We start from the raw sequence: 14,327 nt of genomic DNA on the forward strand, positions 1-14,327 counted from the left end.
CTTCCTTCTTGCCAATGAAAAGCAAAATAATACTCTGGGATTTCTGTTTGTGTTCCATTCATATTACTGTTAGAAGAATACAAAAATGGCAACATTTTTACACAAAGCCAAATGTTTATGAAGAACCCGCTTGCTATAAAACATGTGGTATTTTCTCCCACATATTAATTTTAGCCTTTAAAGAACTGATATTTATATAATGTGAAAAACATTCATAAAGGCATAAAAAAAGAGGAAACCCTGTAACAATAAAAAAAAAAAAAACAGGAGAGAGGCCACCAAGTGAGACAGGCCAACACAGTATAGGAGAGAAAACAGAGCTATGAGGCAGCATGGTTTCAGCCAGGCCACTATGCTTCCCTGCCCAGGAGGAAGGCTGAAGTCTGCTCTGGAGAGGCTGAACAGACTCCTGAACAGCCCAGGGCATTGAGGTGCCCGATAGAAAAGAGGGGATTAAAATAAAAATCTGCACCTCCAAAGACGAGATCTCTCTTCAGGGGTCCTCAAACTACGACCTGCAGGCCACATGTGGCCTGCCAAGGACATTTATCCAGCCCGCCGGGTGTTTTTGCCGCCGCTGCCTGTCCTGCTTAGCAGCCGACTTAGCAGTGTGCATAGGAATTTGTTCATAGTGTTTTTTTTTAAACTATAGTCCGGCCCTCCAACGGTCTGAGGGACAGTGAACTGGCCCCCTGTTTAAAAAGTTTGAGGACCCCTGCTAGATCTCCAAACACTGCTACCACGTTTGCTGCCATCCAGTTCTAGTCACAGAGGGGACAGAAAGATTCCCCTTTAGGGAACATGACCAGACTTATACCATGCACATGGATATACACAGATGTTTCACGTAAAGGAAATGTGTAGTGTACATATTTTATACTCAGCTCTAAGTAAAAAGACCTACAAATACACTTAAAAGTAGCCAGTCCCACTTGAACACCTACTGTGTTCACACCAGCGGCTAAGCCCTAAAGCAAGCATGTCAAACTCACGGCCCTAAAGAGATTCTAGTCACCAACTTAATAACTCCCTTTAAAACAAATGATCTGCCAAAAACTCCCAGGTATTTAAGTAAAAACGTATAGCTTAATTAGCCTCAGCTGGGGCCTAGCATCAGTATTCATAATTAAAAAAAAATACCCAGGTGTTTCCAATCCAGGTTTGAGCAGCATTGCTGTCTCATGAAAGACAAAGACCAAAACAAACAGAAAAAAAAGATCTCAGAGGAAATGGAAGAAAAGAAAGCTTCAAAGAGATAACTAATACATTTAAGAAATAAAAAAAGACTGTCATGCCCTAGCCAGTATGGCTCAGTGCATAGAGCGTCGGCCTGCGGACTGAAGGGTCCCGGATTCGATTCTGGTCAAGGGCACATGCCCAGGTTTCAGGCTTGATACCCCAGTAACTCAATGATCCTCTCTTATCACTGATGTTTCCATCTCTCTCTCCCTCTCCCTTCCTCTCTGAAATCAATAAAAATACATTTTTTTAAAAAAAGACTGTCATAGTACAAAGAAGTATTCATTAAAAACAAGCTCCTGGATATTAACAATATGTAACAAGAAAATGCAATAGAAGTGTTGGAAGGTAAATTGAGAAATTTCAGAAAGACAAAAAGAAAGGAAGAAAAACAGAACCGTAAGAAAGTTAGGGGCTCAATGTAGGAGAAATCTTAGACAATTAACAGGATTTCCAGAAAGGGATAAAAGAGAAAACAGCAGAACAACACCTGAGTGGAGCGGAGAGGTACAGGACAGAGCTGATTTTCATCATGAAATTGTAGTATTTCTTCACTTTTAAGGAAATGCTTTAATACCAGGAAAGATTAGGAATTTTCTTTCTGACAAAGCTTGTTTTCACCGTGCTCATAGCTATGACACTTAAATTTCCTTGTTCAGAATGATAACTTCTTCTAAGCTCTGAAAATTCCCACAAGCCTACGCCAGCACTCAGTGCTCAGCTCTGGACAACAGGCTTCACTTATCTTCTTTCATAGAAGAATGTGACTCATGTGCTATGATTCTAAGAGCAGACTTCTCCTCCTACTTAGATGGAAGAAGGAGTCAATTCGTGGAAATCTCTTCAGTGGCTCCAAAAGAACAGGAAGTTGTTTAACACTTACAAGTCTGAATAAATCAAAATCTCAACGTATTCTTTGGATTTCTAAAATCCACTATTAGAAATATCTCCAAGAAATCTGCAACCCTAATAAATGATAGCATATTCAAATTACTTAGTTTTTCATTAAAAGCTCGTTGATGAAATGGAAGGAAAGTAGAGTTACTTTAAAATCAAAGTCAGAAGAAAACATGCTACTTATTAATAGTGTATGGGTTTTGTTTTATTTCTAATTAATTGAATCTTATTTGAGTATACTATTATAACCACTGAAAGGAACAATTTAAGAAAATGTTTCAGATTTATACTAAATTGTAGCTATCACAGAATAAGAGAGAATAATTTACAAGCTTTCTAACCTACCAAACATCCTCACACTTGAATGTTACCGTTACTGAATACACCAACTCAGGATATACTCATAAAGCAACATTATCTTTGTCTCCTACTGTCTTTTAAAACCCATTCTGAAGATTAGTGTGCTCCTATCCCAAAAGTAAGTCCCATAACTTTTTTAGCTTAATTTTCAGTCTCAATCTGATAATAACTACAACTGACACTGATTTAAAGTTGAGGCTTTCCCTTACTCTGGCCTAGGCCTATGAGACTATAGATGAAAACCTGCCTTGTGAGAGGGTCCATGATGGAGCAGGTATGGCAGGACTCTACCACTTTCTTTGCCAGCACCATCTCCCTCTCTTCTCATTTACTCAGGATTGAAAAAGGTAGGAAAGGAGAGGGAGGGAAGTAGGAAATTCTTACTCAAGTGTACTGACAAACGATATTCTGGTGCTCCCTGGAATTGGGGGAATTTAAAACTGATTTTTCTCCTGGGCAATTACATGGGTTCTTCTGAGATTGTCCCCATCAGTATGGATCTCATCTGAAGTACCCCTGAGGCTTGCTATGTACCTTCCTCTGGCTGTTTTTTGGTTCTTTCCTCAACTCCTGGGAATCTTGGAAGTTCAATCCCTATTGGGGGTCTTGTCATCCTTCTAAAGGGCCCTCCTGGAAGGACTAAGAAAATCCCTCCACCCAGTCCACAGGAAACTAGCATCCTTTGCCTAAACAGATTAGGAGATGCAGAGAACCCAAGTCATTCTCACTCCACAGTCAGAAAACTCAACAGCCAGCCACTCCACTGTTGGCCTTTATATCAGACTAGAGGCCCGTTGCACTAAGATTCGTGCAATAGGCCTTCCTTCCCCTGGCTGCCGGCATCAGTTTTCCTCCGGCACCCAGGACCCAGGCCTTCACTCTGGCCACCGCCTTCCATCTTCACTCCAGCCAGACTTCGCTCAAGCTGAAGCCTTCAGTGGTCGCTCTGGCCGGAGCCTTCAGTCTTCTCCACTCCAGCCAGAGCGCCGCTCCTGTAGCTCCCTCTGCCTCCCACCCTCCCCCTCACAGAAGGCGTCCCGCCCCACCTGGCCGCTCCATGCCTGCATATGCAAATTAACTCGCCATCTTTGTAGGGTTAATTTGCATAATCACTCCTGGTTGGCTGGTGGTCATCGGAGGTATGGTCAATTTGCATATTTCTCTTTTATTAGTGTAGATTAGAATTATAATGAGGCACATGCATAATTTTTAATTTACATATGTGCCGACTCCATAGGGAATTTAAGCCTCATTTTAGAAAGTTAAAAATAACAGCTAAATTAACAATATATTTTTTTAACATAACATATCCCAAATATCATAGATATTCAAATCCACATAAAAAAATTAACAACACATTTTACATCCTTTCTGTACAAAGTCTTAGAAACTGGATGTGTGTTTTACACTTGTGTATCTGAATGTGCACTAGCCACATTTCAAGTGCTCAGTGGCCACATGCAGCTAGTTTTGGATGACACAGCTTTAGATTTTGCAGACTTGGGTCAGACACCAGTCCATAGTGTCTCACCCCCCCTCCTCCAAGCCACAAAAGACATGTGACTCTCTAAATCAGGGGTGGGGAACCTTTTTTCTGCCAAGGGCCATTTGAATATTTATAACATCACTCTGGGGCCACACAAAATTATCAACTTAAAAATTAGCCTGCTTGCCCTAGCCAGTTTGGCTCAGGGGATAGGGCATTGGCCTGCATACTGAAGGGTCCCAGGTTCTATTCCAGTCAAGGGCACATGCCAGGGTTGCGGGCTCAATCCCCAGTAGGGGGCATGCAGGAGGAAGCTCATCAATGATCCTCTCTTTCACCCTTGATGTTTCTATCTTGCTCTCCCTCTCCCTTCTTCTCTGAAATCAATAAAAATATACTTTAAAAAAATTAGCCTGCTATATTTGGTCAAACATTTAATTAACTCGCCCCTAATGTCTTGGCAGGACTAGACCAAATGATTTCTCAGGCCTTATAACAGCCCACAGGCCAGACATTCCCCACCCCTGCAATGGCCCAGCACTGAATTCTCTAGATGTGAAGGGCTGGAGAGGTATTGCAGAGAAAACAGTTCTCTCTAAAGCAGTGATGGGCAACCTTTTGAGCATGGTGTGTCAAACTTCACCAAAAAACTGAGCATAACTCGGGTAGTGTGTCACTTTGAGAAAAAAACATTATTTCGCAAATGTTTCATCCTCGGCATGCGGCCGAAGGCGGCCACGTGTCATCAGAAATGGCTACGCGTGTCAGTGCTGACATGCATGTCATAGGTTCGCCATCACTGCTCTAAAGAAACCCTCCTTTGCCCTAGCTGGTTTGGCTCAGGGGATAGAGCATCAGCCTGGAGACTGAAGGGTCCCAGGTTCAATTCCAGTCAAGGGCACATGCCAGGGTTGCGGGCTTGATCCCCAGTAGAGGGTATGCAGGAGGCAAGCCCATCAATGATTCTCTCTCATCCTTAATGTTTCTCTCTCTCTCTCCCTCTCCCTCTCTCAATTCAATAAAAATATATTAATAATAATAGTTAAAAAAAGAAACCCTCCTTCAATCTCCAACAATAGACCTTTTTAACACTTGCATAGGTGAGGTTAAGAGCCACAAATAGGTTTTCTCTCACTTCTTTTTATGCAACTCTGGTTCCTCACTTTACACTGTATCTATATTGTTTTGGGGCCTTAGCCAACACTTCTACTTTTACATTTTGTTACCTGAAAATTTCAATCATGTCTCAAGTTCTTGAAGTTTCTGGCAATTTATTTTTGGCTATAAGGTGATGGCTTTCAATAGTAATAAATAACTTTTAACACATTACACATTTCATTTTAATCTTACAAAGTCATAATTAGCTTTATTAATCTTCCCAAATACTCAAAATACCACTAAAAAGCACAAGCAACTATAGGCAATCCTATATAATAAATAGGTGATATGCAAATTGACCATCACTCCAACACACAAGATGACCACCCCCATGTGGACACAAGATGGCTGCCACAAGATGGCTGGCAGGGGAGGGCAGTTGTCGGGGGACCAGGCCTGCAGAGGAGGGCAGTTGGGGGTGACCAGGCCGGCAGGGGAGGGCAGTTAGGGGCAATCGGGCCAGCAGGGGAGCAGTTAGGCATTGATCAGGCTGGCAGGGGAATAGTTAGGAGGTGATCAGGCTGGCAGGCAGAAGTGGTTAGGGGCAATCAGGCAGGCAGGCAGGCAGGTGAGTGGTTGGGAGCCAGCAGTCCTGGATTGTGAGAGAGATCCCAGATTGGAGAGGGTGCACGCTGGGCTGAGGGACACACACACACACACACACACACACACACACACACACCGTGCACGAATTTTGTGCACCAGGCCTCTAGTGTATGATTATAAACTCATAAAATGAAAAGCACTGATGCAAGGGGAAAAGAGACTAAGAAAAGGGAACATTTACCAATGGCTGTAGTTTGAAAGAGTCCCTGAGTTTTGTTTGTTTGTTTTTGGCAGTAATTTTTTTTTTGTAGTAATTATAAGAGTAAAACTGGTTGGTTCCTACCTACACTTTTAATTCTTTTATAGTACTTACCTATTAAGGCTGTGGTAAATCGATTCATGGAGAGAGGTTCTAAATACATCGGTCCTTCATAGGCAGACTCCAATTCACTTCGAACATAGTCCCTATAAAAGTAAAATGGTAAGAATGGATTAGATACATCCCAAGTGCAGATAGCAGACAGAAGCGGCTAAAGCACATAATTCTTATAAAAAGCTTATTATCCTCTTAATAACTCCTCTTTCTACTTCTAAGGAAAAATTTAGGTATAATGACTTATATAGGAATGGCCTTCATCTCCTTCCTCCAAGCACTGAAACAGAATTTACAGAAATGGGAGTTAACTATGCAGAGAAGACAGGCGAACCTCATTGTGTGGGACTTTCTTTCTTTCCATGACCTTATTAAATAATTTACACCCAGTAAAAAAGCCAGTTGAGGCATCATTTCTCTACCCTACTATTTAATAATATCCAGCAATATTACATTAACTATTTCCTCTTTTGGCTCTCTTCCTCCATCCACCCTGTCTTATTTTCCCCAAAGTTTTGTTCCCAGTCATACTTAATTAAAGGTAAAACCTTAAACTAGTTAGAAAACTGGTTCATAAGAGGACAACCCTTTAAAAATGTCACTTTTAAGTCTCTAGGGAATTTAAGTAGTCTATACATTTATTTTGAAACAAATCTTAAACCAAATCAAACATGCCTTTTTAAATTTAATTCATTTAACACGTGATTACTAAGAAACAACATGATTTAAGTAGTAGCCAAAAAGCCTTTATACTCTGAGAAAACAACTTTTAGGGCATAGGTGGGAAACACAGAAGGGGATAATTTAATTTATTAATCTAGAAAGTGGTTGTTTAAGTTTTATGACATCAAAGTAGGGAAATTTGTTTAAATATCCTTCCCCTTTTCTTCAATTGATGAATGCTTTATTCACTGTGTTTCAAAACGGTTTGAATGTGGCAAGTATTTCTGAACAAACTCATATGGCTGTATTTACTTTTTCCATGAAATTACTTCCTATTAAGCAATCAAGTTGAATTCCTTTAGCATACCACAGCCAAACAAGAAATGACCCTTACATAATCGGCAAGGAGAGTACTGCCAAAAATCAAAATTAAAAACTTAAATGACAAATTGTTAAGAATAGCAGTTTGGGGAACAATCCTAAGTTTCATGGGTGATTTAGCAATTCTCCTCTATCACCCTATGAAAACCACAGAACTGGCACCCACAGCAAAGAATGGCCCAGCTCAAAATGCTAATGGCCCCCAAACAGAGAAACCCTCATCTACAGCTAAGAATTATACAAGCTTTCATAAGATGGAGAGCTGGTTACCTGTACTTTACACAGGTAACTCTTGGGAAATTTTTACATTTGAAACCATACTTATATACCCAAGACAGACCAGTATGAAAAAAAGTATACTTTAATCTTTTAAAAGCACAGCCTCTTAATTCAGGCCATACATGAAAACTGATATGTTGATTCAAAAATCTAGCAATTAAGCAAAAAATTTTAAGAAAACTAGAATTTAAAAATTTTAGAAAAAAAACAAACAACAGTGGATCTGAACCATGAGCACACCCTCATAAGAATGGTCATGTAAATTGAAGTTTTCTTTTTCCCCTTTATTTCTGGATAGTCTCTATATTTCAGTAGAATTGGTACTTGAAAAAACATTCCATACATCACTCAAAATTAAGAGTATAGTTTAGTGATTCTAAGAATTTTATCAAATCCTAATGAGTTCAATTCTCATGAGTTTAATTCATATAGTATTAAATGTTCATACTATACCACCTGAGCCCCTGGGTCTTCTTGCTTAAATTTTCTGAACTATAAGCCATATCTATTCTACAGACATATTATAAACAGATTTTTTTATTCACTTAAGAATAATCAGCTTCATTGTGTGAGTACATGTATTTAGGGAAAACAGAGATCCAGTTTTTCAAGAGTTTATGAAATTTTCTATTTAATAAATTAATATTTGCAAATGTCTTTATATATAACCAGTTTTTGAAGTACCAAATTATTGAAATTATCCAAGTAGTGTAACTCTTCTTCTTAGGACTATATTATACTCTACGTTGCTATAAGTAGACTGGAGTAATGGTGGAGATATTTGTAAATCATATAATGAATAAGGAACTTGTATCTAGGACGTGAAAATATCCTACAACTCAATTTTTAAAAAGATAACCCCATTCAATAATGGACAAAAGGATATGCATAAACACTTTTCCAAAGAAGATTAACATGAAAAGATGCTAAACCTCATTAACCATCAAGAAAATGCAAATCAAAACCCCAATGAAATATCACTCCATATTAACTACAATGTCTATATTAAAAAAGACAGCCACCAACAAGTGTTGTCAATGATATGGAGAAATTGGAATCCTCATACTAACTATGATGTCTATACTAAAAAAGACAGACATATCAACAAGTGCTGGCAAAAATATGGAGAAATTGAAACCCTCATACACTGCTGGTGGAAACATAAAATAGTGCAGCCACTTCAGAAATAGTCTGACAGTTTCTCAAAAAGTTAAATATAAATATCATATGATCTACAAATTCCACTCCAAGAAAAAAAAATATGTCCACCATGAATGTTTACAGCATTAGTCATAATAGCCAAATATCCATCAATGAATGAGTGAACAAACAAAATATGGTCTATTCATAAAACAGAATATGATTTGGACAGAAAAATAATGTGATACATGCTACACTATGGATGAACTTGAACATATGTTAAGTGCAAAAAGTCAGGCACAAAGAACCACATACTATAAAATTCAATGTATACATTTCAATGAAGCTGTATCCTATATAATAAAAGGCTAATATGCAAATTGTCCCTCAACTGGGAGTTCGACCAGGAGTTGGACCAGAGGGTAGGGCCGGCCCGCTAACCACGCACGGCCCCTCCCCCTGGCCGGCCCTGCTCCCAATCACCCCCCATCCCAATTGGGGGTGGGGCCAGCCTGCCAACCACGTCCTCGGCCCCTCCCCTTGGCTGGCCTGGCCAGATCGGCCCTAATGGGGCAGACTGGCCGGACCCCACCCATGCACGAATTCATGCATCAGGCCTCTAGTTTTTAAATAAAGTGTCTTATTTTTTAAGACACTTGGTTATAAAACTGCCACATGAAATCTGAACCAGTTTTTTAACCAAACTAAAAATTTTGGCCTTACGCGCCCCTGGGTCCGGGTGAAGCTGGATCCCGGGTCCAGGTGAGGCCATGTGCCCCTGTATCCGGGTGAGGCTGGGTCCCGGGTCCGGGGGAAGCCGCGCGCACCTGGGTCCGGGTGAGGCCACGTGCCCCTGGGTCCGGCCGAGACCCAACCAGAGGGAATCGAACCTGCATTACCACCATTTGTCCACCATCCAGAGCTGAGGGGTCAGTGCCGACATGTACACATAAGGAACTGGTGGACATTGATATTGGGTCTCAAAAGAACTGTTGGTCCAGAAAGAAACTCACTACAGACTGATTCATTTGCCTGTCAGCATAACTATTATTGCTCATCTCACATTCAGTTCATATAAGTATATCTCTAGTGACACATGATCTCGCTCATCTAGGGGAAATGATGAACAACATAGACTGATGAACAAGAACAGAACCAGAAACAAGGAGGCATCGATCGGACTATCGGGCCTCAGAGGGAGGATAGGGGAGGGTGGGGGGAGGGGGGAGAGATCAACCAAAGGACTTGTGTGCATGCATATGAGCCTAACCAATGGTTAAGTTCAACAGGGGGTTGGGGCATCCGTGGGGAGGGGTGTGGGATGGGAATGGGGGGATGAGGACAAATATGTGACACCTTAATCAATAAAGAAATAAAAATAAAAATATTTTTGGCCTTAATGAATTATACATGTGATACATTATGAACAAGAATAACACATCTTTGCAAATCTTTTGTGACATAGCATCATGTAGGGTAAATTATACTGAGGATAAATACTAAAATATGTCATATCTTGAAATTTGTTAATATCAAAACTAACTCTGTAAGATGGATGAGTCTTACTTTAGTTTCAAAGAAGCAACTTGCCAAGGTAACATAGTATTCATTCAGTAGTAAAACTATTTCATACCCAGTCTGATTCTAAAACTAATTTTCTTTCCACTAACCATCCTATCTCCCCTAAGAGAACTAAGAATCAGAAAACCTGAAGTCAAGTTAAAGTCTGAATCGTCCCTTTAGTTTTTTTTATCTGTAAATCTCAAAGCATTATAATAAGGATCAAAATGAAATCAAGAACCAGAAATATTTTTGTATACTGTAAAGTTCGATTATAATTCTTTTATTGTTTAAAGTAAGTTTAAACTTTCTAATAATGAAAACAAACTTTAAACATCAGAAAAAAGCATTACTTCATAAATTAAAACTAAAAAGTTGAAATTGCTACAAAAATAATTAGAAAAAGGCTATTCTTTACAGCTGATCCTTTTATCTTGACATAACAGAATTGTGACCTCTCTAAAAAAGCCAGGATGGTAATACCATAGACAAAAATAGAGCGACATGATTTCAGCATCACTATACCACAAACCACATGAAAACTGAAAAACCATGAGGGAAAGGGCAGGTTCATTGTTTTTTTTTGTGTGTGTGTGTTTTTTTATCCTGAATTATAACTAGCAAAGCAACAATTTTTTAATATATATTTTTATTGATTCCAGAGAGGAAGGGAGAAATAGAAACATCAATGATGAGAGAATCGTTGATTGGCTGCCTCCTGCACACCCGACATATGCCCTGACAGATCGAACTGTGACCTCCTGGTTCTTAGGTCAACACTCAATCACTGAGCCATGCCAGCCAGGCCAAAGCAATAATTTTAATAGCTCTACCTTCAACTTGGAGATTTCTCTGATTAATCATCAAAATGCTATTACCTTTCTTGTTCAATCCCTCCACCCCCACCAATATTCCCCCTACCAGTGCTGTCTCCCTGCTTTTCTATCTATGAGTCTATCTGTATCTTGCTTCATAGCTCAGTTTGTTCATTAAATTCCATGAGTGAAATCATATGGTACTTGATAAATGGTACTGGGAAAAATAAAATAGAAAAAAAAAGTCCTATTAACTTTTAAAAGCTATCATGCCCTGACTGGTGTGATCAGTGGTTAGAGCGTCACCCTGTGCACCAAAGGGCTATAGGCTCGATTCCCAGTCAGGGCACACACTTAGGTTACAGGTAAGATCCCAGGTCGGGGTTGGGGCACGTGGGTGAGGAACCCATCGATGTTTCTTTCTATCACCCTCTCCCTTCTTCCCTTCTCTCTCTAGAATCAATGAAAAACATATCCTTGGGTGAAGATTGTTTTTAAAAAGATAAAAAGCTATCATTTGCTATGGCATGGAATATTCTGCCATTTCAAAATCATTTTTTAAGAACTAACAACATAGGGAAATGCTCATAAAACAATGCTGTCTAATAAAAATACTTAAGAATGTCAGTTAAAATTCACTAAGCACTTATTATATGTCAGAAACTGGGCTAAGAGCTTACGTGCTTTATCTTACATAAACTTTACAATAGGTCTTAAGATATTATCACCATTTTACAAGTGAGGAAAACTGAGACCTATCTTTCTGATAAGTGACACTACAGTTATGGATTAGTAAATAAGGACCGTGAAATGTGAACCTATGAAATCACCTATCCATTTATCCAAAAGATGTGGTGCTCTTAGGTGCCCGGACACTCACTTGTACTCTAAAAAGGTGACGTACTGCATTATACTCTATAGACTCAACTTCTGTTTACTCTGAGTGTGAGCTGAGATTCTGGTGTCTGGGTAAGGCCATAGGAAGAAACTGTGTCCAGGTTTTGGGGCGGGTATTGGAATGGGAAGGCCAGCATGTTGTGTGTGTCAGCACTGGCCCTTGGACCTATGCAGAAAACGATGCTTCAGGAGAAGGCCCAAGTTGTTCCCATGATGGGGCCTAAGACACAGGGACATACTTGTGTGACACCAAATTAGAAAAGTCACTGCCTCCACTTGAGAGTCAAACACAGCTTGACTTGAAACACTGTGAGGATTACAAGAAATGCAGCACTACTCTGGCAGCTCCAGATTTTGCAACTTTGACATGTGAGGACATAACCTGGGCAAGACAAGAGTAATTCCCCACCCTCCAGGTACCTTTTTGAGCAGAGGAAATCAATCAGACAGAAACAGAGGTGAGGAATGTGAGAAGACTGGTTTCTGGGAAACACTCTGGAGCTTCTGAGAATTAGCTAGATGAAATATTGAGGAGGATGAAGCAGGACCTTTCCTGCTTCAACAAGAAGGGCCATTTGTCAGTGACTTTTCACTTTTTCGTATCCAATGCAGTGGTGAAAACTGAAAGGTATTAAAAAACTGGAAGAACATACCAGAATTTTAACAGGTCTATCTCTGGGTGGCATAATTTCAGGTGATTATTACTGTCTTTAAATGTTCTGTTTCCCCAAAATTGTCTAAGGTGAGCAGTACTATGTTATTTTATAATCGGGAGGAAAGGGTTTTTTTAAAAAGTCAACCATTCGATTCTAGTCATATAAAAATGCTATTTCCAACATTAAATTTCAAGCCTACACCAATACGTGTTTCAGACCTCTAGATAATTATATCTTGTTATATATGCAAAGTAGCTGTCACTCTTCTTAGACTAGGGAGTATATTTTATACATTTCAATCAAAACAGAAGAAATAATACTCCAAAATGTATTCTACTCTATTACATTTACTGTGTGGATTTTGGTTCACCTGTATTTTAACATTTTGTTCCAAAGTAGGACACTCATATTCATTGGTCTTAAATTTTAGGGCTAGTAGACCTAGGCAAACAGACACTCTTGCTAAAGAGGTAGAAGTTCTGAGCTATACAATTAACCCCATCAAATAATTTATATTAATCATCCACTATGTACACGGTTGCATCTTATACTGATTCTCATGCAACATACACTGACTTCCTAAAATAATGAAAGTAATGAAGTCTGTAACTGTTAAAGAGGTCCTATAGCCTGTCTTTGGAAATTCTTTTCTCAGGTAATACAGAAAAGCTCATGGGTATTACTGTAAACATAACCTTATGGCCCATTTTATATAAGATTGTTTTTAAAAGCAAAAATAAAATTTGAGACATAACCCCAGCTATTAATGCTGTATGCTAATATTTATTTAGAAAACAAGTATTTAAAAAAAGGTTTTGGATACCTACCAAAGCCTCAGCTTCTTAACTATGTTCATGAAAAACATTTTTTTGGTAAACAAAAATTTGAAATTCAGTCATTCATTTCAAAAATGGGGTCACATTCTTACCTGGAGATTTGATGTCCAGCATAGAGGAGAAGGGCAGTCAAAAAATATAGGTAAAGCTGAACCAGGTATTGCCTGGGCAAGGTTAGTAGCACAACACTTAAGATATAACCTGTAGTAAAAATTAAGAGAAATATAAATAAAATACGGTTCTAATTTAGTCTCCCAATTAATTACACCAATAAAAAGAGATTGAAGTAAATTACTTTCCAATTAGGTTTCAACAACTTAGGTTTTTTTTTTACTTCACTACCAAAGTAAATTCAGCACAGTAAAATCACTGCAGATTTTTTTGTTGAGGATGTAAAGCATTTTTCACTTCTTTTGTAGATGTTTGTACTTTATAATTGGACACATCACACAAAGGCACAGCGGACTCCTCTCATCATCTACCCTTCCTGATGTCCACTCACTGGTTCTACACCAAGGCTCCCACTCCCTAGTCCCAGAGGAAGAACTGGGCACCTTCGTGTCCTTCGAAGGCTGTCCCTGCCATTTCACTTAAGATCTCGTTTTTCCAACTCCTAAAGACTCTACCTTCTTCATCCCCCATCATTCCCCTGATACCAGTCCTTACCTCTCTTTTCAAACAACGTGCAGGGCTCTTCCCCAAGTCCTGAGGAAAATTTCTCTTCACACTAATTTCTCCTTTTTATATCGCTTATTTTTCTCATTCCACTGACAAATGTTATAAACTATGTGTATCAGTGTCTCTATTTTTTAAAAAGTGGTTTTTTTTATTGATTTTAGAGAAAGCAGAAGGGAGAGGGATAGAGAGATAGAAACATTGATGAGAGAGAAACATGGTTGACTGCCTCCTGCATGCCCCCTATTGGGGATCGAGCCCACAAACCGGGCATATGCCCTGACCTGGAATCCAACTGGGGAGCTCTAGATTCATGGATTGACGCTAAACCACTGAGCCACACCAGCCGAGCAAGTGTCTCTATTT

At 39.4% G+C, this 14,327-nt stretch overlaps 1 protein-coding gene across 5 annotated transcripts in view; it reads right to left on the minus strand.

The window, feature by feature from the left end:
* Nucleotides 1-14,327, minus strand: part of RNF145 (ring finger protein 145) — a 45,943-nt gene that overhangs the window by 19,660 nt on the left and 11,956 nt on the right. For all 5 annotated transcript variants that reach the window (XM_079770025.1, XM_079770026.1, XM_079770022.1 and 2 more), the window contains 2 exons: nucleotides 13,379-13,487; nucleotides 6,060-6,151 (listed from right to left, as the gene is read on the minus strand). In XM_079770025.1, the coding sequence (XP_079626151.1) occupies nucleotides 6,060-6,151; nucleotides 13,379-13,487 (201 nt within the window). The remainder of the gene's footprint in view (nucleotides 1-6,059; nucleotides 6,152-13,378; nucleotides 13,488-14,327) is intronic.

This window comes from Cnephaeus nilssonii (assembly GCF_951640355.1).
Source record: "Cnephaeus nilssonii genome assembly, chromosome: 5".
NCBI classification, from domain to species: Eukaryota; Metazoa; Chordata; class Mammalia; order Chiroptera; family Vespertilionidae; genus Cnephaeus; species Cnephaeus nilssonii.